The sequence below is a fragment of the Chinchilla lanigera genome, unplaced genomic scaffold (assembly GCF_000276665.1).
Source record: "Chinchilla lanigera isolate Chin_1 unplaced genomic scaffold, ChiLan1.0 scaffold00030, whole genome shotgun sequence".
NCBI lineage: Eukaryota > Metazoa > Chordata > Mammalia > Rodentia > Chinchillidae > Chinchilla > Chinchilla lanigera.
In genome coordinates, this window is record NW_004955431.1 from 16,298,254 (window position 1) to 16,322,434 (window position 24,181).

Consider the following 24,181-nt stretch of genomic DNA (forward strand, 5'->3'; position numbering starts at 1 on the left):
CACAGCAGATGCTGTGATCTCTGACTCTGGCTTTTTTTTTTCCCTCCAGTGACACAAAAATAGAGAAACTTGGTGCTGGTGGATTCATGCCCTTCGGGTTCTCTGGTGTCCTGTCGGGGGCAGCGACCTGCTTCTATGCCTTCGTGGGTTTCGACTGCATTGCCACCACTGGTATGTGCCCCCTGCCTGCCCTCCCTGGTCCCCCACTGCCTGGATGACAGGAGAGGGAGGCTCCTACTGTCCACAGCCAAAAGGTCCCTCCCTGCTCCAGTTGTCACCCTTGCACATGGAAGTCACGGGAGGAGTTACAGCTTCCTGCTGCTCTCCCCTGCTGCTCTCTCTGTTACCCCTTCCCCAAGTGGCGGTGCCTGACCGGGTACTGTGCCTTGAGCAGAACTAGGAGCTCTGGTGTTAGAGCTGCAGCCTGGTGGCTATCTGTGTCATATGGGAGAGCTGAGGATGCTGAAAATAATGTCAGCCTGGTTGATGGATGTTTAGACCAGATGTTCAGACCAGGTATTCTCAGCTAAGGGAAACCAGTCTGTCCTTTAGCTTGAACTCAATATAAAGCGAGAGCCCTCCTAGGACTGGGGCCCCTGAGGCTGTTTGGCGTGTTACACTTCTGCATCAGAAAGCTGCGGGCAGAACATTCCAGGGTGCTGTCCCTGCCGTGTGTGGGTGGGTGCAGCGCCTTCTGCCCTCTGACTCTTGCTGCTTCCAGGGGAGGAAGTCAAGAACCCCCAGAAGGCCATCCCTGCGGGTATTGTTGCATCCCTCCTGATCTGCTTCATCGCGTACTTCGGGGTGTCTGCCGCCCTCACGCTTATGATGCCCTACTTCTGCCTGGACACCAACAGCCCCCTGCCGGATGCCTTCAAGCACGTGGGCTGGGAAGGTGCCAAGTATGCAGTGGCCGTCGGCTCCCTGTGTGCACTTTCCACCAGGTGAGAGGCTTCCCGCCTTCCCGCCACCACTCCTCGCTTCTCACGGTGCTGGCTCTGCAGAAGGTGTAAGGCTAGGGAGGCCAGTGGAAGCCGCACTCAGGCTGGTATATATGTTTTTCCTTTGAGTTCAGACCAGCAGGCCAGCTCTGAATGTGCCTTTCCTAAGCTCTGTTGCTAGTACTCATCCCAAGTGTTACTTGTATTACTGATGCCGTAGTTTCTCTCATTCGGAGGGAGATCCACTCCAGGACTCCCACTGGAAGATGTTTCTAACATACACATACCTGTGACAAAGTTTAATTTACAACTTAGGCCTAGTAGGAGATAAATACTAATGTAGAACAGTTCTAACAGTATATTATAATAAGAACTGGTCAAAATTATCAACTGTTCCTTTCTAGAAATTTCCATTTAATATTTTTGGACCGTGATTGGCCACAGGTAACTGAAACTACAGAAAGCAAAACCATGGAGAAAGGGAGACTGTCGTATTTTTGACCACGACGATCCTAGGGCCACCTTTTGGACATGGCCTGCTTAACAAGCGATGGGCTTTGTGGCTTTGTGTTCCTAACCTTTGCCCTCTGGTCCTCTTGACCACCGTCCCCTGGCCTTTAATTTTGCCATAAAGGGAGGGCTACTTTGAGAAAGCAAGCCTTTTACTGGGAAGTTTCCTGTCCCTGGGATCGGGTGCTGACCTGTGTAAGTAGGAACTACTTCTTGTGTATTTATTTTCTTTAGAGGAATCCTTAGGAATGCCGTGATGCTCTTATTTCCTGTTTATTCAGCTAGACATAATCGTAAGAATAATTTGGAGTTTGGAAAGGACCCAGTTCTTGGTGAGGAACACCGGGGCCCTTTCGGTGGTGAACCATACATGGTCTCGTATGGTGCCTCTGTTCCTGACAAGCCAGTCTCACGCATGCGTTTTGCCCTCCCTCCCTGCCTAGTCTTCTGGGCTCCATGTTTCCCATGCCGCGAGTTATCTACGCCATGGCCGAAGATGGACTGCTGTTTAAATCTTTGGCCAAAATTAATGATAGAACCAAAACCCCAGTCATCGCCACACTAGCCTCAGGTGCCGTTGCTGGTAAGTACTGGAACTACTGTGTTTTCACCTCCAGTAGTGTAATAGACATTACCATTGCCAGGCAGACATCTGAAATTGTGCCTCTCTGTAAGAAATTGCAATTGTCCTGTTAAACTCTCGGTTTTTACAGTGGGAACATGTTTGTTGAAAGATAACTGCCCCTCTGATAAAACACAGAGATGCCAGTTTCACAGAGGATGGGATAGAATTCTCAGTTGTTATCCTCTCCACAGACAAAGCTTAAAACACACACTGCCCCTTCAAACCGTCATCTCTCTGAGTAGACTTCAGCATGTTGACGTCTTTTTTTGTAAAATTTATTTTTATTAATTAAGTTTATTGGTACATTTTAGATACACATAATGATCGTATTCACCGTAGGGAATATGTACCTGTATGTGATACATCTTGATTTCCTCTTTTTTTCTTACTCCCCTCCCCTCCCTTCAACCTCTCTCCTCCTTGTGCACAAAAGCTTTGTTTCCATTTTTGCCTTCTTTTCTTATTTTTTCTTCCCACCTCCCCGCCGTTCTTCTTTCCATTTGAACATTTTATTCCTGTTCCACAATATCTATTATACATTTTGGTCCTTGTTTACACTTTTGGTTTTTTACACCTGAGAAACATTGTGATACTTACATGTGTGTCTGATTTATTTCACTTAAGAGTATGGTGTCAGAGTGCATCAATTTAGCTAGCAATGTCTTGAACTTACCCTTCTTTATGGTAGAGTAGTACTCCATTGTAAAAAAGAAGCACATTTCCTTTATCCGTTCATCAGTTGATGGGCATTTGGGCTGTTCCCAAGATTTGGCTATTACAAGCTATGCTGCTGTAAACATGAGTGCGTATATTCTGTGGTATGATGCTTTTAATTCTTTTGGGAAGGTACCGAGAAGGGGAATAGCTGGGTCAGATGGATCTGCTAGTCCTAGTTTTTTGAGGAATCGCCACACTGATTTCCACAGTGGTTGCACCAGTCTATATTCCCAGCAGCGGTGGAGAAGAGTTCTGTTTTCCTGACAGCCCCACCAGCATTTGTTATTGGTTGACTTTTTGATAACAGCCATTGTTTCTGGGGTGAGATAGAGTCTTAGCATTGTTCTAATTTACATTTCTTGAATGACCAGTGGTGTTAAACATTCTTTCATATATTTGCCATTTCTACTCCTTCATCTGAGAAGTGTCTCTTCAGATGCCCATTTTTGGACTGGGTCTTTACATTTGGGGGTCTGATTGTTTTGAGTTCTTCATATATTCTAGATAGTGGTCCTTTTAGGAGCAGCTGGCACAAATTTTTCCCACACTGTGGGTTATGTCTTTACTCTGTTTCTGGTTGCTCTTACTGTGGAAAAGCTTTTTAATAGGATAAAGTCCCAGTTGTTGATTCTTTGTGATATTTCCCGTGCAATCAGGGTTTTGTTCATGAAATGTTTGCCTAAACCAATGTCAAGAGTTCTACCTATTCTGTCTTCCAGCAGATTTAATGCTTCTGTTTTAATATTTAGATCTTTGATACATTTTAATTTTAGTTTAGGGCATGGTGAAATATATGGGTCTAGTTTTAATCCTTGGCATGTGGAAGGTCAGCTTTTCTAGCACCATTGATTAAGGAGGCTGTCTTTCTTCCGATGAAGGTGTTGCAACCTTTGTCAAAGATACTGTGGTTAAGTATGTCTGGAGTTGTTTTTGCATCTTCTAATCTGTTCCACTGATCCTTGGGTCTGTGTTTTTGTTTGTCTGTTTTTGTTTTTCCAGTACCAAGCTGTTTTTATCACAGTAGCCTTGTAGTATCATTTCAAGTCAGGGATTGTGATGCCCCCTTCCTTACATTTGTTGGCCAGAATTGCCTCAGTTATTCTAGGTCTTTTCTGTTTCCAAATGAATTTTAGGATTGTTTTCTTTAATTCTGTGAAATATGCTGTTAGAATTTTTATCAGGATTGCATTAAATCTGAATAACAATTTTGGAAGTATGGCCATTTTCATTATAATTGGTTCTTCCCACTCAAGAGTAAGCTATAGCTTTCCATTTTCTGATCTCTTCAATCTTCTTTTTCAGAGTACTGTAGTTTTCAATGCAGAGGTCTTTTACTTCCTTCATTAGATTGATTCCTATGTATTTAATTTTTTGGATGCTATTGTGAAAGGTGTTTCCCTAATTTCCCTCTTAATGAGTTTGGTATTCATATACAGGATGGCTATTGATTTTTGAGTGTTGACTTTGTGTCCAGCTACGCTATTGAATTTTGTTATTAAATCTAGAAGTCTGTTGATGGAATCTTTAGGGGTCTTCTTTGTGAAGTATCGTGCCATCTGCAAATAATGATAATGTAACTTCTTCCTTTCTTATCCTTATTCCTTATATTTCTTTCTCTTTTGTCTAATTGCTCTGGCTGATGTTTCCAGAACTATATTGAATAAGAGTGGTGACAGTGAACATCCTTGTCTTGTTTCTGATTTTAGAGTGAAAGCTTTCAGTATTTTGACCATTTAGTATGATATTGGCTATGGGTTTGTTATAGATGGCTTTTATCAGATTGAGATAAAGAACTTCTGTAGTTTTCTGTAGGATTTTTATCATGAACGGGTGTTGGACTTTGTCAAATGCTTTTTCTGCATCTATTGAGATAATCATATGGTTTTTGTCCTGGGGTCTGTTAACACAGTGTATTACATTTGCTGATTTGTGTATGTTGAACCATCCCTGCATCCCTGGAATGAATCGTACTTAGTCATGGTGTATAATCTTCTTGATGATTTGCTGTATTCTTTTTGCCAGGATCTTATTGAGGATTTTGCATCTACGTTCATTAAGGAGATTGCCCTGTGTTTTTTTTTTTTTTTTTTTTTTTTGGTTGGATCCCTCTCTGGTTTTGGTATCAGGGTCATGACTGCTTCTAGGAATGAATTTGGGAGTACTGCTTTCTTTTCAGTTTCATTAAAGAGTTTGAGAAGTAGTGGTATTAGGTCTTCTAAATTTCTTGTAGAATTCAGCATTGAATCTGTCAGGGCCTGGGTTTTTCTTTGTTGGTAGGTTTTTAATTACATCTTCAGTTTCACTATTTATGTAGCTTTTTTATATCTTGATTCGGCTTTGATAATTCATACATACCTAGGAATCTGTCCATTTTTTTCTGCATTTCCCACCTTATTAGAATACAGGTTCTTGAAGTAGGTATAGATGACCTTCTTGGTTTCTGCAGGATCTGTTGTGATTTCACCCTTTTCATTCCTAACTGCATGGATTTTTAGTCTTTCCTTTTTTTTTGAAAAGGTTGGCTAAGGGTTTGTCAATAGCACGTTGGCATCTTGCATCACGCAAGCCAAGTGAGACTTTCGGTTCGTCCCTGGGAATCAACTGTTTGTGTATCTTGACTCACAGATTCTCTGGAAAATGAGTGTTCCTCACAGTCAGTTTTTTTATAACATGTGCCACCAATTCCACAGGATATTGAGGGTGTTGCTGATAAAACCATTTGCCCCTAATTTTGTAAATAATAGCAGAGCCAGAGGAGGTTTCTTTTTCTAGTCAGGTTTGTCCCTGAGAGAGGGAAGTTGCGACCAATGAAGTCACTAAAAAACCCTCTGAATGGTGTGGAGTTCTGGGATCCCCATGCAGGAAGGAGGTGGAGCTCCCTCACACTGCTATGTGCTGTTTTAGGTTTCATTGTTTCTTAAATGCACATTAGCATCCCAAGAGCCGGGTACCAGCTCACTGTACAAGTGGAGAAGTAGAGGCCAGAGAGACACAGGGAGGATGCACACCCAGAGGGCGGAGGTAGCTCCTGATTCCTGGCTGGTGTTTATGCCCAAAGCAGTCAGGTTTCTTCTAGGGTCTAAGTTCTGTGGTGGCTTTTTTGGGATAAAGTAGGGCATGTGGTACCCATCATAATTTGTACCTCAGTGACCCTCAACCATCTGAAATGAACTAATTATTCATTGGGTTTTATTAGTATATATACCTTTTACAAAGTATACTTAGTTTTGTGGATTACTGTTATATGAAAAAAGAAAGCAATTTTTATATATTTAACAAGCTTTTTGAATAATTTTCCACTTTTGTGAGTGCTCATGGTGTTGAATTTGAGGGGGGCTGTGTGTCAGAGTATGTCCAGGATAACAAAAGGATTGAAGAATTGGGAACAGTAATTTTCTCAGTGTTTACATGTAATTTGGTCATCCTAAAGACCAGCCTCAATTTCCTTTCTGTGCCAATAAAAGGAGGTTGAACTATAATCTTTCAAGTGATTATAAAGTACATGCCATTCACCAAACCAAGGATTTGCTCTCTTTTCATTTGGTGGGAATATAAGTAAGTGCATGGTTTTCTAAAATCACCTTGTGGGAAGAAGTTTGTGTCAGGTTTCTGTGAAGAGGGATGTAGGCATTTGTGGCATGCACAGTTGGATACTTCTCTAATTATCCAGAGGCCTTCATTGCTCTTTAATCGTATTATTTATCCTCAATTTAAGTTTGTTTGACTTGCAGTGATCAAGTGCAGCTTCAGAGGTATTTGTGGAAAAATAATGGTTTCATGTTTATTTATGTTTTAACTTGTATACAGTGCATATGTTTTAAAAATATTTCAAAGTAGGACTTGGGAGGTTATTATTTAAATGGTAAATTTGACATACATATCAGCATAAATAGAAACATGAATGCTTATAAAAGGATTTTCAAATAAACATGCATGTGTACATTATCATCATCATCATATTATTATTATTGATTATTATTTGCAGTACTAGGGGTTGAACCCAGGGCCTTGTGCACACAAGACAAATGTCGTACCGCTGTGTTACGCCCTCACCTCAAGCATGCGTGTTTAATCTTTAAAAGTGTGTGTGTGTGTGTGTGTGTATGTGTGTGTGTATGAAGGGGCTGATATCACTGGGCAGCAGTTTTACAGATTTCTTGCCTGTGAAGTGATTTCATATGTGAAGGACAAATAGCTCTACCTCCCCAGCTCACCTGTCTGAGTTAGGAGCCCCTCTGGAGTCCTCTTAGAGACCAGGTGTGCTCTCCTTCACCTCCTCGTCACTATTACCGACTGATGCTTATGTCTGGAGCAGGTACTGACTGTCAGAGAGGCCAGGAACTGTGTTGTGCCCTGTTTGGGAGTGTGTGCCCTAAGGGACTGGCACATGCTCAGTCAGTGCTGTATGGAGGGTCCGTGGGTGAGTGGAGGATGGATGGAAGAGGAATCGCTGGGCAATGGCTGGATAGGTGATGCACAAGTGAGTCGCATGTGCATGATGGATGGAGGATGGATGATGGATCACTGAGTGGATGGAGGATAGAAGCGTGAGTGGATCCTGCTCCTCTAGTCACTAGTTGTTTAACCTGAGATAAGTTTCCTATCCTGTCTGAACTTAATTTCTTCATCTGTAGTATAGGTGTGGTTTGCAAAGTGGTGAGGATCAAAAAAGGATGAAAGTATTTTTTACACGAATGTTTATTATTATTGTCTGTTGGGGATTGTGCACATGTTTTAACATAGAAGTGTTTTTCCACGGAAAGCTGGTGGTTGGGCTGGGAATGACTAGCATCCCTTGCATACCCTGGGTCACACCTCGTTGCTGGTTCTGGATGTTGATGTGTGCAGAGGATCCATAGATCCCCATGTCTGTCTTCCCAGCTGTGATGGCCTTCCTCTTTGACCTGAAGGACTTGGTGGACCTCATGTCCATTGGCACTCTCCTGGCTTACTCTTTGGTGGCTGCCTGTGTATTGGTCTTAAGGTATGTATAGTTTTCCTGGGCTCCATGGCAAATGTAGGTATATCAAGGTCACTGTGTAACTCTTACATGGATGGCAGCTTGTCTGGGAGCTCCCAAGGAGCAGATGGGATGTGGTAATTGAGCACCTGGTTGGGAGGATGTAATAGAAAAGAAACAAGGGTCACTCCTACCTCCCTCTGTAGTGTGCCCTTATATTTCTGGCTAACTGTAAGGAAGATAATAGCTTCTGAGCTCCACTGTTGTGTCTGAATTGTAGGATCACAATTTTTGAGGGCTTAGCATAATGGAATGGCTGTCTCTGCCAGAAACACAGAGGGGTTGGGGCTGGCCCTTTAGGAAATTTGGAGACGAAGGCCTGTGTGGTTAGATCAGTGTGATGTTCTATAGCCAGGTTTACCTATAGGTGGGGGAATAAATCCCAGTATATGGCACAGAGTGGCCTCGGTGATGTTCATGGATACTTGATAGGTTTTGACTGTTTCACTCTTGAAACAGTAAGCAGCTCCTGGGCCTAGACTTGGTGTCTGGGTGTTCTCATCCATTCCAGGGCCCTCCCCAAAGCACGCGCTTGGACTCCAGTTATTCTTTGCTCTGGGGAAAAGCCTCCACTTCAGAGATGGCCTAAAACAGCGTATGTTGGTCACCCAGGAAAAGCGTTATTTCTTGTCAGGAATTTGTGCTTTCAAGGCCACTGGTTCCATTTCTGCTGTACTCAGCACCTACTTTGATAAAACCTAGCCTGAGCCTAAGCAGTAGCTTTGTGTAATCAGCAAAAACTCGTGGATCCCTCATCTCTGCCCAGGCTCAACACTAGAATATTCTCCGAGGTCTCTCCATTTTCATATCTGACCAAGCCATGTTGCACAAGGGAGTCAGTGCAAAACTGATGAGCTGTCTTTATGCTCTTTCTTAATTTTATGCAAAATAATTCAGAAAGCATTCTTTTTCAAAGCTAACGGAGGAGATCGACACCTCATTCATTTTGGTTGGGAAGATGAGGCAGCTCATTTAAAATGGATGCTTTACTTATAGGCAGCCTGTGGTATTATTTCCAGTAATACCAGAGGTTACATCCTTCACCCAGCTCCAGAGAGTTATTTACTCTAAGGCGCTTGGAGTTTCAGACTAAATTGATCCAATTAGGTCATACACCTAAAATTTCTCAAATCCATCAGCCTACAGACACAATTCTCTGGCTCTCTGCAGCAAATAGGATCCTAGCGTTATTGCTTTCTATTTCTGTCTTATCATTTAGTTTGCTGTGATTGTGGCTTTGTGAGAAGTGGCCTAATATCTTAACATCCAAGAGCCACTGTTGCTTCACAGAGCAAGAGAAATCTTCCCCGGACATTGCAATGGGCTACTTCACAGTGGAGCTCATGTTCCCCCCAGCACGTCCATCAAGTGAGAGTGTTGCCCAGGTAGGAAGAAGGACCCAGGTGTCTCTTCCTCCACTTCTGCATTGCTAGAGAAAGCACCCTTTTGACTGCCTCTTTCTTGTCTTAGGCCTTGTATCCCAGGCAGTTTTCCTCTGAAAGTTTGCTGAGAACTTAAATTGCAAGCATATTACAGTGGTCACACGCCCTGCCTTTCCTTCCAGGTATCAGCCAGAGCAGCCTAACCTGGTATACCAGATGGCCAGAACAACTGATGAGCTAGATCAAGTTGACCAGAATGAACTTGTGAGCGCCAGCGATTCCCAAACAGGCTTTTTACCAAAAGCAGAGAAGTTGTCTTGGAAAAGCATACTCACACCTAAAAATACGGAGCCTTCCAAATTATCTGGATTCATTGTGAACATTTCAGCCAGCCTCATAGGTAAGGGCTAGGCTCTTCCCTGATAAGGGTCTGGAGTGTTGCTTGTTGGCATTGCGTGTTTTCTTGTTAGTGGGCGTGGAAGTGGAGTGGGGGATGTTGCTGGAGACGAGTGAGCATTTTCTTGCCTGGCTATGACTGACAGTAGTTCTTCTGTCCTAATTGTAGTCAGTGCCACCCTCTGGACAAGTTTTGGGGAGAACGGACGATACGTGTGGAGGCTGGAGAAATGGCTGAGTTTGGGCTGATGTCTCTTTTCTCCCCTTAGTTGTTTTCATCCTCACTCTCTGCATTGTGGCTGTGATTGGAAGAGACGCTCTGGGCAGAGGGGAGCCGTGGGCCATCCTGGTGGTCACGAGTACGACCCTGCTCAGTGCGGTGGTCGTGGGCGTCATCTGGAGGCAACCCGAGAGCAAGACCAAGCTTTCGTTTAAGGTGAGCAGCTTGGCCTAATGGGCCTGTGGGGGATTTCCTGGAAGGCCACAGCTAGCCCTCCTGCCCGGAGGCTGACCCTGCATGGGTGCTCCAGGGGCCTTCTTGCCAGCCAGCCTCAGGAAACATGGGATGGGGCGCTTCCAACCCACAGGGTGCCTCCCGAGCAAGGAAGGACAGGGTGGGCCCCTTCTCTGCCCCTGGCTCCCAGGGGGTCGGTGCACCACGCGGCATCACATGTCACTTCCGGGCCTTGGAGATGACCGGGCTTCTGTAATTTTAGGTTGTACAAATATAAAATAATTCATCCTTAGAGATAAAATGGAAACCCCTCTTCTGGTCCTTTCTTTCAGCAGGAGAATCACAAGAGGGGAAAATTAGAACGGAACTCACTTTGGCAGTTGGAGCTTTGAGCCAAACTCACCCTTGCTGTGCATGTGTTTGGGGCGTGGGTTGGGGGTGCAGGGATTTATGTGGGACGGGGCGCCCTGTCAGATCTGACACCGCCTCCCGTCTCTGCAGGTGCCCTTCTTGCCAGTGCTCCCCATCCTGAGCATTTTCGTGAACGTCTATCTCATGATGCAGCTGGACCAGGGCACGTGGGTCCGGTTTGCAGTCTGGATGCTGATAGGTATGTTGGGCCATGGGTTTTGCTGTAGCAAACACATTGTGTCCTTGTTTCTCTTGGGGGCCTCCCCTGCCGTGTGAGGCTGTACAGGGGCTGCTCACTGGTTTTCCCCACTACTTGGCTACATGCTTACAGTCGTAGAACCTCCCTTGTTCCAGATTCTGTAACACAAGGAGAACTACATCAAATTCCTAGTAGACTGTAGGTCCTCTCGCCCCTTTTCATCTTAATAGAAAGTTGCCATACTAGTTGTCTCATCAGGCCCGAGCTTGAGCACAAGGCCGTGAGTACTGTTGATGAGGCACCCATTTCACCAGACGGGAAAGTCTAGGCTATGCCTCCCCTCACCTGCCCAGCACGTGGCCTGTGGGCTGCAGGCCCTGGCAGGTATGCGTGGCACCAGGCTCCCCTGGCTTCTCAGTAGAAAGGCAGAATTTGAGCCTAGGGGAGGTATGGCCAGGGCTCTTGAAGGGACAGCATCTGTCTTGTTTCTGATATTAGATGACCAGGGATAGGGGCAGTGTATGGGGACTGCAGGCTTGTCTGAGGACCAGCTGCTTGCGTGCTGGTAAACATCTCTAGGGCTGTCTGTGTCCTGCTCCCTCCAGGACTGGAGGGTCTACACTCAGATCATTCCTCTCAGTGTCTTAGTTCTTGTGCTGATTCCAGGGGACCGGCCATGACCTTTGCCCATGAGTACTGTCCTAGCCAAGATCCTCAGCCATGGGTTCAGGTGCTGTGGACCTGGTGGCTACTGCCTCTGGGCTCCTGGGGCTCCTGAGAGGTGCTTTTCCTGTAGTCCTAGAGACTGCATCTCGTTCTCAGCAAAGTGCAGCCCATGTCTAATTAGGCTTGCTCATAGCTCTCTGTGGCCACTTCCTGTGGGAGTGGACACCTCTTCCCCCACCCCTGTATAAGTCTGTATTTTAGAGCGTGAGGTCCCCTTCCTGGGCTCCTGTTGTCCGTGGCTGTCCAGTGTCAGCCACATAAGGTATCCCTGCCATCTGGTCATCGCTCCTGGCTAGTCAGCAGCACGGGTGCCAGGCTCCACTACAGACCTTTGGAGTCCCGGCTGCTGGAACAGAGCTGTGGGTTCTCGTGTGAAGTGCATTTCTGGGCACTGAGTGTTGCTTGCAGTGTGGCGGTCATTTATTTAGAAAGTCAGGGCCCACACAGATTGTCTAAGCAGAGAGCCTGCGAGCCTGTGGTGCCCACTGGAAAGCCCACTTTGCTAGGGAGCAGCACGATTGTGTGACACTCGGAGGCCCTCCAGAGGTGGACAGGTGCGAAGCCAAAGGGCCCAGCGCCCTTCATGGCGTCTGCCTCACTGCTCAAGGGGGCCACTGTGAGAGGCTCTGCGAACGACCTGCACGCTTTGCCTTCGTAGAAGCAGCACTGTCGCCTTGGCTAAGCTTTGAAGAAGCACGTTTCTGCAGCTGCGGCGGCAGCCCTGGCCGCACTCCGTGGTTGTGAGTCCAGCCTGTACGGGCCGCTCTGCCCTCCGCTCATGCCGCTCTCTGTCTCCACCCGCAGGCTTCACCATCTACTTCGGCTATGGGCTGTGGCACAGCGAGGAGGCGTCCCTGGCGGCTGACCAGGCAAGGACTCCTGACGGCAACTTGGACCAGTGCAAGTGACCTGCAGCCCTGCTCGCCGGAGGTGGCAGCAGCCCTGAGGGGCAGCCACAGGGGACAGGGAGGTCCCTCCGTCTCGCTCCTGGCGCAACAGGAGCCACCCGTACCTGCGACACCCCCAGCGCCACCACAGGTGCAGCCGGCTGAACTGCAGCCTCAGCCACAGCCAGCGTGCCTGGCCGGACCCGGCCTGCAGCCGGCTCGCGAGGCGCTCGACATCCCGGACAGCTCCCTGGAGGCCACTTCGCCGCGGCTGCCCACCTGCTCCTCGCTTCCCTCCGAACGAAGAAATCCACCCCGCCCCCGCCCAGCTCGTCCTTGCCACCGCACCCTTGGGCAGGAAGGACATCCCTGTCTCCCTCCTTGGGAGCAGACCTCTCCCTGGACTGCTCTGGTATCGCAAATGTATAGACCCCAGATTTTAATAGCCATCTTTCCCTTCAGCCCTGGACAGCTGACCATAGACCCAGGATGCGTACCACAAACCCAGCTGTGCCAGCCCGAGCCACTCCTGCCCTCTGGGCGGTTAGGGCGGGGCTTCTCCCCAACGTTTTCCCTCCTGGCGGGGCTCTGTTCGCACATGTGATGGGTGGACCCCAGCCCATGCTCAGCAGCGGGATTGAGGGCGGGCATTTGTCTCTGCAGGGAAGCCTCAAGGTGGGGGAGGGCTGACTGGGCACATGTATGTGCATAACTGGGGGGCGTTCTCCAGGCCCCTTCCCTCCAGGACTAGGGGAGCATAGTTCCTGCTGCTTTTGTGTCTGTCACCACCGCCCACGTGTTCTGAGTAACTGGAAGGTGAGACTGCGTTTGTGTAGGACTGGTCTCGAGTTGGCTGAGCTAAGAACTGTTTTCCTTGGGTCTTTACATTGACCGATTTGCATGAGTCTTGAAAGGTTCTCAGGACCGGCGGCAGCTCGGTGTGGGTTCATGATGTTTCTGGCCCCTGCCCTGGGCGGTGTGGCCTCTTACATGTAATGTAATTGACTCTTGCTATTAGTTACCATGAATCACTCCACCCAGCGAAGTTGGGGTTAACTTGAAAAATGGCCAAATAATTACCACATGCCGTGGACCTGTGGTTCAGGATGTGCGGTCCACATGGGGGATCCCCTGCAGCCCTGTCGCTGTCCCTCTCATGTATCTGCCTTAGAAATGCCGTGGCTTTGCAAACTGGTGAGATTCTGCATAGGACCTGGACCTTGAGCCTCCGCAGGTCTGGGAGCGGGGTCCTGCCGGGACGCCACTGTCCCTCTGTGGCTCCCTGTGTACACCCTGCACCCCACCCCTTCCCTGTAGTTTGGGTGAGGCCCACAGTGAGCTCCATGTCATACACTCCTAGACTGAAGCCATGGGACAGGAGAGCATGATGGAGCCTCATTTCCATGTAGAGGACCATTCAGAGCCAGCAAGGCTGGTGTTCAAGGAAGGGCAGCATTTTAGACGCCGTGGGGAGGTGGGGCTGGAATGGAAATGTAGGCTTCAAAAGCAGCACTGGAGGGTAAATTAATGAAACAGCCTAACGGTCGGGCCAGCCAATGGAGGATGGCCACGTGGCCAAGAACTAGGTCTTTGTAGCAAACCTGGACCAGCTCGCTGGAAGCTCTATTCTGAGGATCATCCGTATTTGAGAGGGAGTGTCATAAGCGCCCCTTGCCCCCAAAAGCTTGGGTTTCCAAAGAAAAGTATTTAAGTGTATGTAGATTGGTGCTGTAAAATATTTTCATAAATATTAACTTATTTTGTTGGGGTTTTACTTATCTCTTGTCTTCTTACAACCTGTTCACTGTTTGTTTGCCTGATCTTTTGTTATTTTTCTATGCAGACAAGGATGAGGGAAAGAGGGTATCCAGGGAGATAGGTAGCAGGGAGAACATTTTTGTTTATTTTTTCTTAGCTTTAATTTTTTTCTAGCCAAAATTTCTGTACGAGACAGCACCCAGTGGTTCATTTATACTTGACATTCAGGACGCAGCCTGCATCGTCCTACAAAGTTGAAATATGTATTTTGAGTTTGCCCCGCCTCTGACCCTCTCATGCTGTGTGCTGACAGTGGGAGAGCCCGCCTGCTCCTTGCTCAGGCGCCTCAGCATGGGACACAGCGCTCACACAGGCAAGGGGCGGGAGAGTGTGCTATTCCTGCACCCTCCTTGTTACAGGAATGACTTCCTGGTCAGGAAAGGACGCCCAGCGACTGATGTGAACAGGGCACCCGTCACTGTGCTTTCCTTAAGAACAGGTGGGTACTTGGCCAGGCCCTTCCCATCTGTGTACAGACAGTGATACCTTGGAGTGAGCTTCACAATGTCAGTAGACTTGCTTACTGCATCCCTCACTCTCCGGAAGTAAAAACACATGCAGCCACCCTGCCCCCAGCCTCAGGTGTGACCAACAGTTTCACATCTCAACCCTTTGCCCACCTGAGAACGTCACTCTGAGTTGCGTGGCTTGGCCGGTGTTTTCTACAGTCAAAATTTACACATTCTGAAGACATACACATCCTGCAGGATACAGGGTCCACTTGTATTCTGCCCCAGCGCCAAAGACTCACATTAGAGAGAGATTTTCAATTAGTAAGCATCTTTCCTGTCTCTGGGCTCAAATTCTTGGAGAGCCCAGCACAGCAGAAATCCCTTCCTGTAGGAGGTCTGCTGTAAAGTGGGGGTGAAGGGCATCTCTAGGGCAGGAGTAGGGCCCCAGTAGCTTGGGGACCTTGCCATGTGGAGGGAACTGTCCTGGAGACATGGGGTCCCAGAGTATGTACACACACACACACACACACACACACCCTAAGCAGACACACACACACACACACACACACACACCCTAAGCAGGCCCTTGTGGGTCAGAGTTTGTCTTTCAAACCAAGGGGAAAGAAGTACACACTCTTTCCCGGGCTGATTAAAAGATTGCTAAATTTATACTGTTGGGATTGCCCAGACTTTTCCCCACTTTGGGTTTTATTTTTGCAGCAGCAAAAACTTTCCATCGAGTCTCTTATCTCTGTGTGGCAGTCAGCCCCCTGGTCCCATTGCTGGTGTGGTTCAGGCACCACCCACCTGTGACATGGTGGCCCGAGCTGTCTGGAGGGGTGCCAGGGTTCTCCACTCAACCCTCATGCCCAAGGCACCAGCGCACCCCGTGCCCAGGAGACGGGTGGCCTGCCCTCACCTTGTCACTGTGTCCCAAGTGCCCAGCCGCGCGGCCGGGGGGACAGGTGGGAGTACCTCTTCATCCCCTGCCACCGGTCCCCAAGCAGGCTCTAGTCCCAGCTGGTGTGGGCTCCGCCCTGACGGGGTGCAGCTTAGAGACAGCGGAGTACTGGGCAGGAAGTGGGGTTTCGGGGTGTGTGGACACGCCCTGTAGAGGCCCCACCCACACTTGTAGGCAAGGTCGGGGCGCTGCCAGTGTGCAAACCTCAGGGCTAGAGAGCATCTGCCCGGCCCCATGCCACGGCCCGTCTTGTCTCAGGTGAATATGCCCCTTGTTCACACGGACACCTGCTTCACCGAGCCATGGGAGGGAGGGACGCAAGTGCCAGGGTGGCTGGGCCCGCACTGGCGGGCTCCTGAGCGGCCAGGACGAGGGAGTCATGGGGCAGAGGCTGCCTGGCGCTGTGTGCAGAACTGTTACACAGTTCAAGCTCAAGCGGAACTGAGTATGTGCTATGTGTCATTGTCACGTTTAATTTAAACTCTACGTTTTGCCATCATAATGAGAGTATTCTCTGTAAGGCTCCAAAGGGAGAGCAAGATGTACATTCTGTTGAGACTTCTGTGGGGCCACGAAATGCTTTGCTGATGCAGTGGTACCAGACGCAGCACTCCGGATGGGACGTGGGTACGAGGCCTGATGGACTTTTAAGGCCAGCAATGCCCCCGCATCCATCCTCCTCACTATCCAGAGCCGTTTTGTGCCCGCTGCTCGAGTGAACCACAGGCTCTCTTCCCAGAGAGAAGAGTCTCACAGATGCCAAAGAGCCTTCGCGGGCCGCCCGTGTGTGCCGTCTGCACAGCCCGCGGGAGGTGGAGACCTGGTCCCAGCAGATGTTCTCAGGGTCTTAGCGGCTCCCGCGGGGTCCGGAAGCAGGACTGGGAAGATGCGTTCAGACTTCGTTAACGTGTTCACAAGGCATGTGATTTCTTTTTTCTTGATGACAAATGTTCTAAGTTTGGGACTTACTTTCCCCTGTGAGAAGTTCTAATATATATTTAAGATAAGTTTCCCTGCTTCAGTTGTGCCTTTCCACGCCCATGGGTTAAAGGATCGCAAAGGGTCATGATATTAATGATGAGGGTTGGTTTATTATCAAACCTGGATAGCTGTGGATTCTCCAGGACATTTTCTTCTACTGAACATGGAGCCATGATTAAAAGTTGATGTTTTTTATTATGTAAATTATATGATATTTTTTGCTTGTTTGATGTTCTATTTTTCTAATAGTTTTTCTTATAGTTTCTTATAATGGCGATAACTAGATTTAGATTCTGATGCTAACAGCAAATCACGCCGGTCTCTGCTGGGCCCCTCCCATGTATTATATTTTATTTTTATTTTAAGGACAAGTACAGGTGTTACCCATCACCTTTTAAAAATGTGAAACTGCTCTGTTTCCCCTTTTTGCCGACCACACTGTAAATTGACAGCTTCCTACCATACTTTATGTTATAAACTCAAACTGTTTTGTGGTACATTATCTCATGCTTCTGCAGATTCCAATAAATTCTCTCTATGGCTTCCATGTGTACTGTGTAATCTCAGGAATTCTAACTGCTCTTGGCCGGGTCCCAAGCCCGTCCTGCCACAGAAGGTTCAGCATCTCCCTGTTTTCCCCCACCTCACGGTCCTCCTCAGAGGGCCTTGCGTTCTTGCAGCCACCGAGGGAAATGCTCATTCCAGCCGCTTGGACTTCAGCCCGGGAGTCCCTCAGACCTCATTTGGGGCCCTGTGCTGCTGTCTCCTCCCCACCTCCCACCCCATGTCCAGGCCTGCCTGGATCTGGGGCCCCAGTGCTTGCTGGCCATCGGGCACATACGGGAGGACCTGGGTCTTCTTAGCTGGACTGCCTCACTCACTGACACCCGCTGCACTGTCAGGGGGAACAAGTAGCGTGCAGGAGAGAGAGGCACGAGGCAAGGACTGCAGCTATTCTAACAATCCTTGGTACCTCACTTCCTCAGCTGCCTGGAGCAATAGCAGTTTTTGCACATGGGGCGGATTCAACTAGGTGACCTTAATTCCCCCAAACCGAGAGCCATGACCCCTAGGTACTGTCCTGGGAGAAAAGGCTTCACCTTTGAATTTGCTTGGCTGATGGAGAGCCCTGGGCAGACACCCAGGGTGCTGGACAGAGAAGGGCAGTCCCTGCTGCTGCCCCTGCCGTCTTCCTGGCCCCCAGCATGTTTAGTTCAAGAATGTGTTTCCGGAGCGTGCCGGAGCACGCCGCACACGCCTCTGCTTCCTCGGCAGCTTGGGGAAGCAGATCTCAAGGTGTGGCTGGTGTCTGGGGAACAAGCACAACCCACCCTCACTCCCCATATCGCTGGAAACAACTTGGAGATGAGCAAGTCTAGCCTCTGTCTTGCTAACGGGCTGGATTAACACAGAATCCCAGAGAGTTCCCATGCATTCTGTAACTGGAAGATAGGCACGGGGCATGCCACATTCCTGGAGATCCTCTTGTGTCCTGGAAGAAGGTGCTCTCTGGTCATTGAGCCACCTTTGGGCCGAGTCTTGCAAGGTGGAACCTTGGTTCCCGCAGCACTACACTGCCATCTAGTGGCTGATATGCCTTGCTGCGTGGGTTGCTTGAAGGGCGGCAGATTTTTTGCAATTTCTAAGAAAACGCTGATCGAAGCTCCCCCAGTCCCTGGAGAGCAATTCAGTCTGCAGGCCTGAGGGGTATCACCTGAAGCAAGCCTTCTCACACCATCTGGTTACGAGTCGCCTCTGGTGAACCAAAGGCTACCCTCAAACAGCTGTGTATCTGGAGAATCCCAGGGAACTTTAACCAGGTAAACTGTCCTGGCCTTTCACAGACCTAGGCCCTGCAGCTGCAGTGCGGAGGGATGGGACCAACTGTAGATAAGCCTGTCAGCCCCTGTTCGAGTTAATTTTTACTACATTAAGCCAGTCCTCCATGCTGTAAACACAGCCATAAAAGATGCAAGGTGAGCAAAGGCTTCAGGAGTACAATAGGCAGTGCCTTTGCTTACACAGTGAACAGCCCAGCAAGTCTGTGGCATCTCAGCGAGGCCAAACACCTGGTCCCAGGGGACTGAGGACTGCGTGGGGAAGCGGGCAGGAGCTGGGCTGGGGCGACTTGGCTGGTGATGATTTTAAAGTCTTCTCAGTAATGGGTGCATGCTATTCCCCTGGCACAGTGGGAAGGTGGGAGAATGCAGCCCACTCTGCCACATCAACTTGGGTGCAAACAGAGAAGTCGCCAGGCAGCACCTGTGCAGTGGCGCCTGCTCTAGTGTCTGGCGTGGCTGCCCAAAAGCAAAGGAACCAGAGGCTACTAGGAGGGGAGGGTCCTAGCACAGGTGCTTGGACCTGCACAGCGTTCCTGGCCTGCTCGAGCTGGAAACACTTTCAGATGCAAATGGATGCATCAGCATGAGAAGCATGAGCAGTTTGGCATTCAGAAACTCCACTGCTTTTATGACGTTTGGGGCTAGAGGTTTAAGAGAAGCAGACTGGCTTTTAAAAGATATTTAGCAAACGTAATTTAAGTGAATTAACTCTCCCGGTCTTCACAGCTAGAACAGCTTGCCGGTCTTGGGGGGGGGGGTTTGTTCCTGTGTTTAAATATTTAATGAGGTCACTGGAGTTGGCAGGAGTCTCACCTCCTGGCCATCAGGGATGAGAGAACAGGGTGTAATCGAGTCAGGCATTGCTTGATGCCCATGCACTGATGCAACACGAGCTTTGCGAATTGACCTTCAACTCCAGCTCCAGGCAGGAAGCCGTCCAGCTCCACCCCAGCACGTTTTCTGGTGATCGATACAAATCTCCACACAGGACAGCTGGGCTGGCCAAGGCTCCTCGGTGCAGAGGAGGGGACAAATGAGTTGACTGCAAAGGTCTTCTCTGTTGCAGATCACTGGAGGGAGAGGGCAGCGTTCTCCACAGACAGAAGAGAGTCGGCGCTAATCTCATTTCCCACATGCGCCAGGCGGCCACCACTTGGCTCCTTTGCTAACAGAGGTGCTGACTTCTGCCTGTGTCTTGCACAGGGTGGTGATAAGGACAGTGAGAGTGGCTACCATGAAAGTGAAGGGCATTCAAGGCATTCCAGAAAAAACTAAAACATCGGGACATGAAGACAAGTAAAAGCATTTATCAATGGTTGTCACTACCAATGATCTGGGAAGCACAGATGACTGGGGAGGGGACCCTGGGGTGTCCCTCGTGAGGCCAGGAAGTGACATGGAGGTATGATGCGCACAGTGGCTCTTTAGCCATTGCTCGTGAGGGCAGAGTTGCCACACTCTCCCTAAAGTAGTTGCCACTCTCATGCCCCACAAAGCCACCACAAGGAACTGGCAAACACACGGATCAGTCCATTGTGAACCCGAGGAGTGCCTGGCACCTGTGGGACACTCTGAGGCCATGCAGCCCAAACTGAAGGCTGCTGGGAAGGAGGGTAAGTGAGCTCTTCCAGGGTGAAATGAGTGAACTGGTGTCCTAGCCGTTCTTGGGGTATGGACGAGACAAGCATAGATTGTGAGCGTGCTGTATCCTGTATCATCAGTGTGGCACAACACCAGGTGGGCCATGGTAGGAGAAATAAATACACATGGCTAGAGCAGACTCTCTGGGGTGGAGAGCCTAGGTCTGAATTTGAAATCAACAGTGAAGGATTTTGCTCTCATTTTTGTGCCTTCTTTCCAACTAACTCCAGCTCAACCCAGCTGGGCAGAGCAGAGCCACTGGGCTCTCCAGGTCCAGGGAATGGGCTGCTGAAGACGCTGGCCTCGAGAGTAGGGCCAGGGCCCTTGAGAGTGGGGCCAGGGGCCTTGACCCTGCTCAGTTTGCAGATAGAAGGGTCTCTAGTCTTTCGCTGACAATCTGCTGACATCTCTGGTCTTTTGCTGACAATCTGCTGACCCTACGCACACATACGCACACACACGCACACATACGCACGCACGCACAGACACATGCACGCACATGCGCACATGCGCAAAAACGGAACCCAGCCCGAGAAACGCCTCCCTTACCTCCCTGCCTGGGATGCCCCGCCTGACAAGGACAAATCTCTGGTTACATCAGGTGGATATCACAGAAAGTCCCTCAAGTTCATTTTAATAGGTTTCAGAGTTCAACACAAATATGCAACACAGAAACTGGAGGGACAGGAAAAGGAACATTGTGAACCCATTCCATTAATCCCAGAGAGTGCCAGCCCCCACCCCCTCCTGACACCCAGCCAGAGCCCCGTCCCGGCCTGTGGCAAGCAGAGCGTGGGGACTGGCCAGCACAGGTCCCCCAAGGGCGTGAGACGGATGCTATCTTTCAGGTCTGTCTGAAGCAGGCAAGGAGGCTGCAGCTTTTATACACGATACAGTGCGCCAGCCTGAGAGACAGGCAGATTTCTACGTTGAGAGAGGTCCAAATGCTAACGGTGAGGGGCGGACTATTGAGGAGGAGGTACAGCAGCTACCATCACCTGTGATTCGGGAGCAGTGATGACTCAGACGAGGAGCCATACATGATGGGTGTACGTGATGAAAAAAACAACGCCAGGGCCACATGGAAATTAGCTCGAGTGCCCAAGGTCAGGGCCGGTTAGGGCAAAGCTCTAGTCCATCTAATGAGGGATTACTTAGTTCTAACATCACTACAACTTTGACCGCAACAGCCTAACACTGTACCACATTCTAACATCACACTGAAGTCTGTATTGCTGTGTAACTGCATTTAGCAGGTGCAATTATAGAAGCTGGTCCTCATTTGGAGAGCTAAGCTACAACCAAACGTGTGTTTGCAGGCTGTACCTGCTAGAAGAATAAATTATTAGGTATTAATTGGATGTGGCCTCATCTACTCTAACAGAAAGCCCAACTCATTACCACAGTATCATGCGGCGCCACTAAAGGAAAAGAATTGTTTCTCCAATGTGTATCTACTGTGTGTGTCCCCAGAATGGGCAAGACCCTTGGAGGTTTGCTAGGAACGAGGTGTATCTGAGTCCAGGAAGCCTAGCTTGGAGTCACATGAGGTACACAGACCACATCTGCCTCTGTGTTGCCACGCTTGTAACTTTAGGCAAGCCAACCCCTCCGATGGGCCATTTCTTCCATGTTCTTTTTGCCTGGGACACGCTCGGAGACAGGCCTGTGCTCGGGACGACGTTCAGAGGTCTTAGGGAGAAAAGTGCAGGGGTCTTTGTCATATACAGGGAACAAAGACATCATTATCATCACCCTACTGACTGTTAAAACTACTTCTTTCTTTTGTGTATCATGCTCCTAGACTTCCACAGCACTACGGAAATACCTTTCACATTCTAATTCTACCATTTCAGAGACAAATGCCAGTCCAGGAGCTCGTGGCAGCTGGCTGGTGTTCCGTGGGCTCCTCTGTTTGGGAGAGCCTTCCGGGGCTGACACTGTCAAATGCAGTTTCCCTGATCATCCCGCAGAAAGTATAGTTGTGTTTCTGAGAGGTTGAGTGGTGACCTAGCACCTTTCAGAACTGGTCCTCCAGGACAGAAAGATTGGTTTTCCGGAAGTCCCTGCCAACACCCCTGAGCCATTTCAATATGCAGTGATGGGGTTGAGTTGTAGAACCGAATTGAAGGGTAGTTGCCTAGGAAATATGGGCCTGAGGGTCATATTTCAGTGAGCTGACCATGTACAGCACTGTATCACAGTAAGCCAAACAGAATGGAGGATACTTTCTAACTCTGTACCTGGTCAGGTATGTACCCTATCAGCAGATCCCCTTCACGAGGATGGGACGGGATGGTCTTGGTCATCTCCAGAGTCATCCTCATCCTCACTGCAAAAGGTCGTGCTGGTCTACGTATTCCCAAGGGTACGATAGTACCTTAGTGACTGATTCCAAGATACCATTTAGGAAAAAAGCAAAACTGTGTTTACATGACTACAGATGAGTTGCTATCATGAGTAACAGCAGGAAAACTACTCAGTCCCTTAGAGTTTCCCACTTTTATCCTTTATCCACTCATGACAGGAGGATTCATAATTAAAACTTGTGAATGGAATGGTAGTGACCTCACGTCAAGCGGACTAAGAAGCGGATTGTTCTAAAGGCAGTTACCGTTCACAAATCGCTGGTGCTTGTGTTAAACAGAGTACCACTTGCTGGCAGGTTGAAAGGCGCTTCTTCTCTGTATCTGGATTTTTTTTTTTCCTTTTTCTATTTTGGGTAGAAATATTCCTGGGAAGCTAGATAGAAATGCATTTTCATTTCCCAATAATCCTTAGGCACAAGTTAGAAAACTGCTGATCTTCACTAAAATATGTCAGCACATCACATTATAAAAAATGCAATTTGGAACCGCCGCATGTGTATATACGTGTATCTAAATATATACACATCTCGGTGCAGTACACAATGATTATTCAATGTATATTCAAAACTGAGCTATTTGTAACTAACCTGAAATTCTGCAGTGAAAGTTCGTCATTCAAGAAACAATTGGAGTTGTCTGTCTTTTGGCTCTAACTATGGTAAAACATTTTTGCACATCAGACTACTGTTTACATCTTCCTAAGTGCCAGTACCGGGTCAGTCTACACAGGGGTCAGAAGAGGCTGCTGCCTGGGATGCAGTATGCAGCTACTGAGCATGCGCGCAGGGCGGCTGGCTGGCACCTGGTCAGCATTCCCGGGGTGAACAGAAGCCGGAGCTCCCGCGGGCTGAGTGGTGACGTCATCTGGGCGTGGTGCTGACTCTGGCTGGAGAGGAGGGCCCTGAGGAGGAGCCTCGGTAAACTGGGGAGGTGGGGGAGAGTTTAATCGGGCTCGTGGGGTCCCCCGTTTGAAGCTTCCAAAGCAGCTCTTCGTTGGTTCTGCTCAATCTCTTCTTCTCCTGGGTTTCTTTTTCCACGTACTCCTGGAGATTAGCATTTTCCTCCGACAGCTGCCTGCATGGGAAAGAACAACAAGCAGTCACGCAGCAGGCACGCTAAGGACACTTCCCTTGAGATCAGCTCCAGGGGTGGTGCATGGCGAGGCAGGAGGTGGCCACTGCCTGCATGCATGCGGAACGGGACCAGTCTGCCCCAAGGATCAAGAACTTCGGCTGAAACATCACTCCTGGACTGCTGAGATGCCCATTGCCAGAGCCTGTCTCCGCACACGGAATCATCTCATTCATCCTCTGCCAGGTCACAGCCATCCAGTGACAGCAAAGACCAGCGGCTGGAGAGGAAAGGCGGGACATGGGTGGCAGTGTACAGGTGCCGCCAGCAGGCTCGGCGGACCAGGAGCCTCGTGGTGTTGGTGGTGTGCCTATGGCACGAGGAGGTGGTGGCACTTTCTCCCACTCTGAGCCTATGTTTGCAGTGAGGTTGCTGAGACTGTCATCCCCAGCCTGGGGCCTGGGGCCCCATGGTGCAGAGATGATGGGACCTGCTGCCCCAACCTAAACCTCTGAGGTGGGAACAAAGTGTGAACACCAGGAGCTCACAAGTGGAGGCAATGGTTCTGTGTGCATGTGTGCAAGAGCATGCATGTGAGTACGTGCGCGCGCGTGTGTGTGTGCATACGCCTGAAAGTATGAAGGCCCATGAGACTAGGCAGAAGTGGTTGTGAGTGTGGGAATGTAAGTGTGCATGAGTGCAGGTGTGCGTGTGGTGTGTGTGTAGGTGAATGTGTGCACATGAGCATGTCTCGCCTGGGTGTGTGTGCAGCAGGATGA

At 49.1% G+C, this 24,181-nt stretch overlaps 2 protein-coding genes across 4 annotated transcripts in view; one reads left to right on the top strand and one right to left on the bottom strand.

Annotated features, from left to right (window-relative positions):
* Positions 1 to 17,027, top strand: part of Slc7a1 (solute carrier family 7 (cationic amino acid transporter, y+ system), member 1) — a 44,633-nt gene extending 27,606 nt beyond the window's left edge. For all 3 annotated transcript variants that reach the window (XM_005387753.2, XM_013515883.1, XM_013515884.1), the window contains 8 exons: positions 50 to 171; positions 722 to 944; positions 1,895 to 2,034; positions 7,675 to 7,777; positions 9,378 to 9,595; positions 9,861 to 10,027; positions 10,547 to 10,655; positions 12,186 to 17,027. In XM_005387753.2, the coding sequence (XP_005387810.1) occupies positions 50 to 171; positions 722 to 944; positions 1,895 to 2,034; positions 7,675 to 7,777; positions 9,378 to 9,595; positions 9,861 to 10,027; positions 10,547 to 10,655; positions 12,186 to 12,289 (1,186 nt within the window). In that variant the 3' untranslated portion in view covers positions 12,290 to 17,027. The remainder of the gene's footprint in view (positions 1 to 49; positions 172 to 721; positions 945 to 1,894; positions 2,035 to 7,674; positions 7,778 to 9,377; positions 9,596 to 9,860; positions 10,028 to 10,546; positions 10,656 to 12,185) is intronic.
* Positions 17,028 to 20,564: 3,537 nt separating this feature from the next.
* LOC102025713 (microtubule-associated tumor suppressor candidate 2) overlaps positions 20,565 to 24,181 on the bottom strand; it is a 75,646-nt gene continuing 72,029 nt past the window's right edge. The window contains exon 9 of the mRNA XM_005387754.2: positions 20,565 to 23,405. Coding sequence (XP_005387811.1) covers positions 23,192 to 23,405 — 214 coding nt within the window. The 3' untranslated portion in view covers positions 20,565 to 23,191. The remainder of the gene's footprint in view (positions 23,406 to 24,181) is intronic.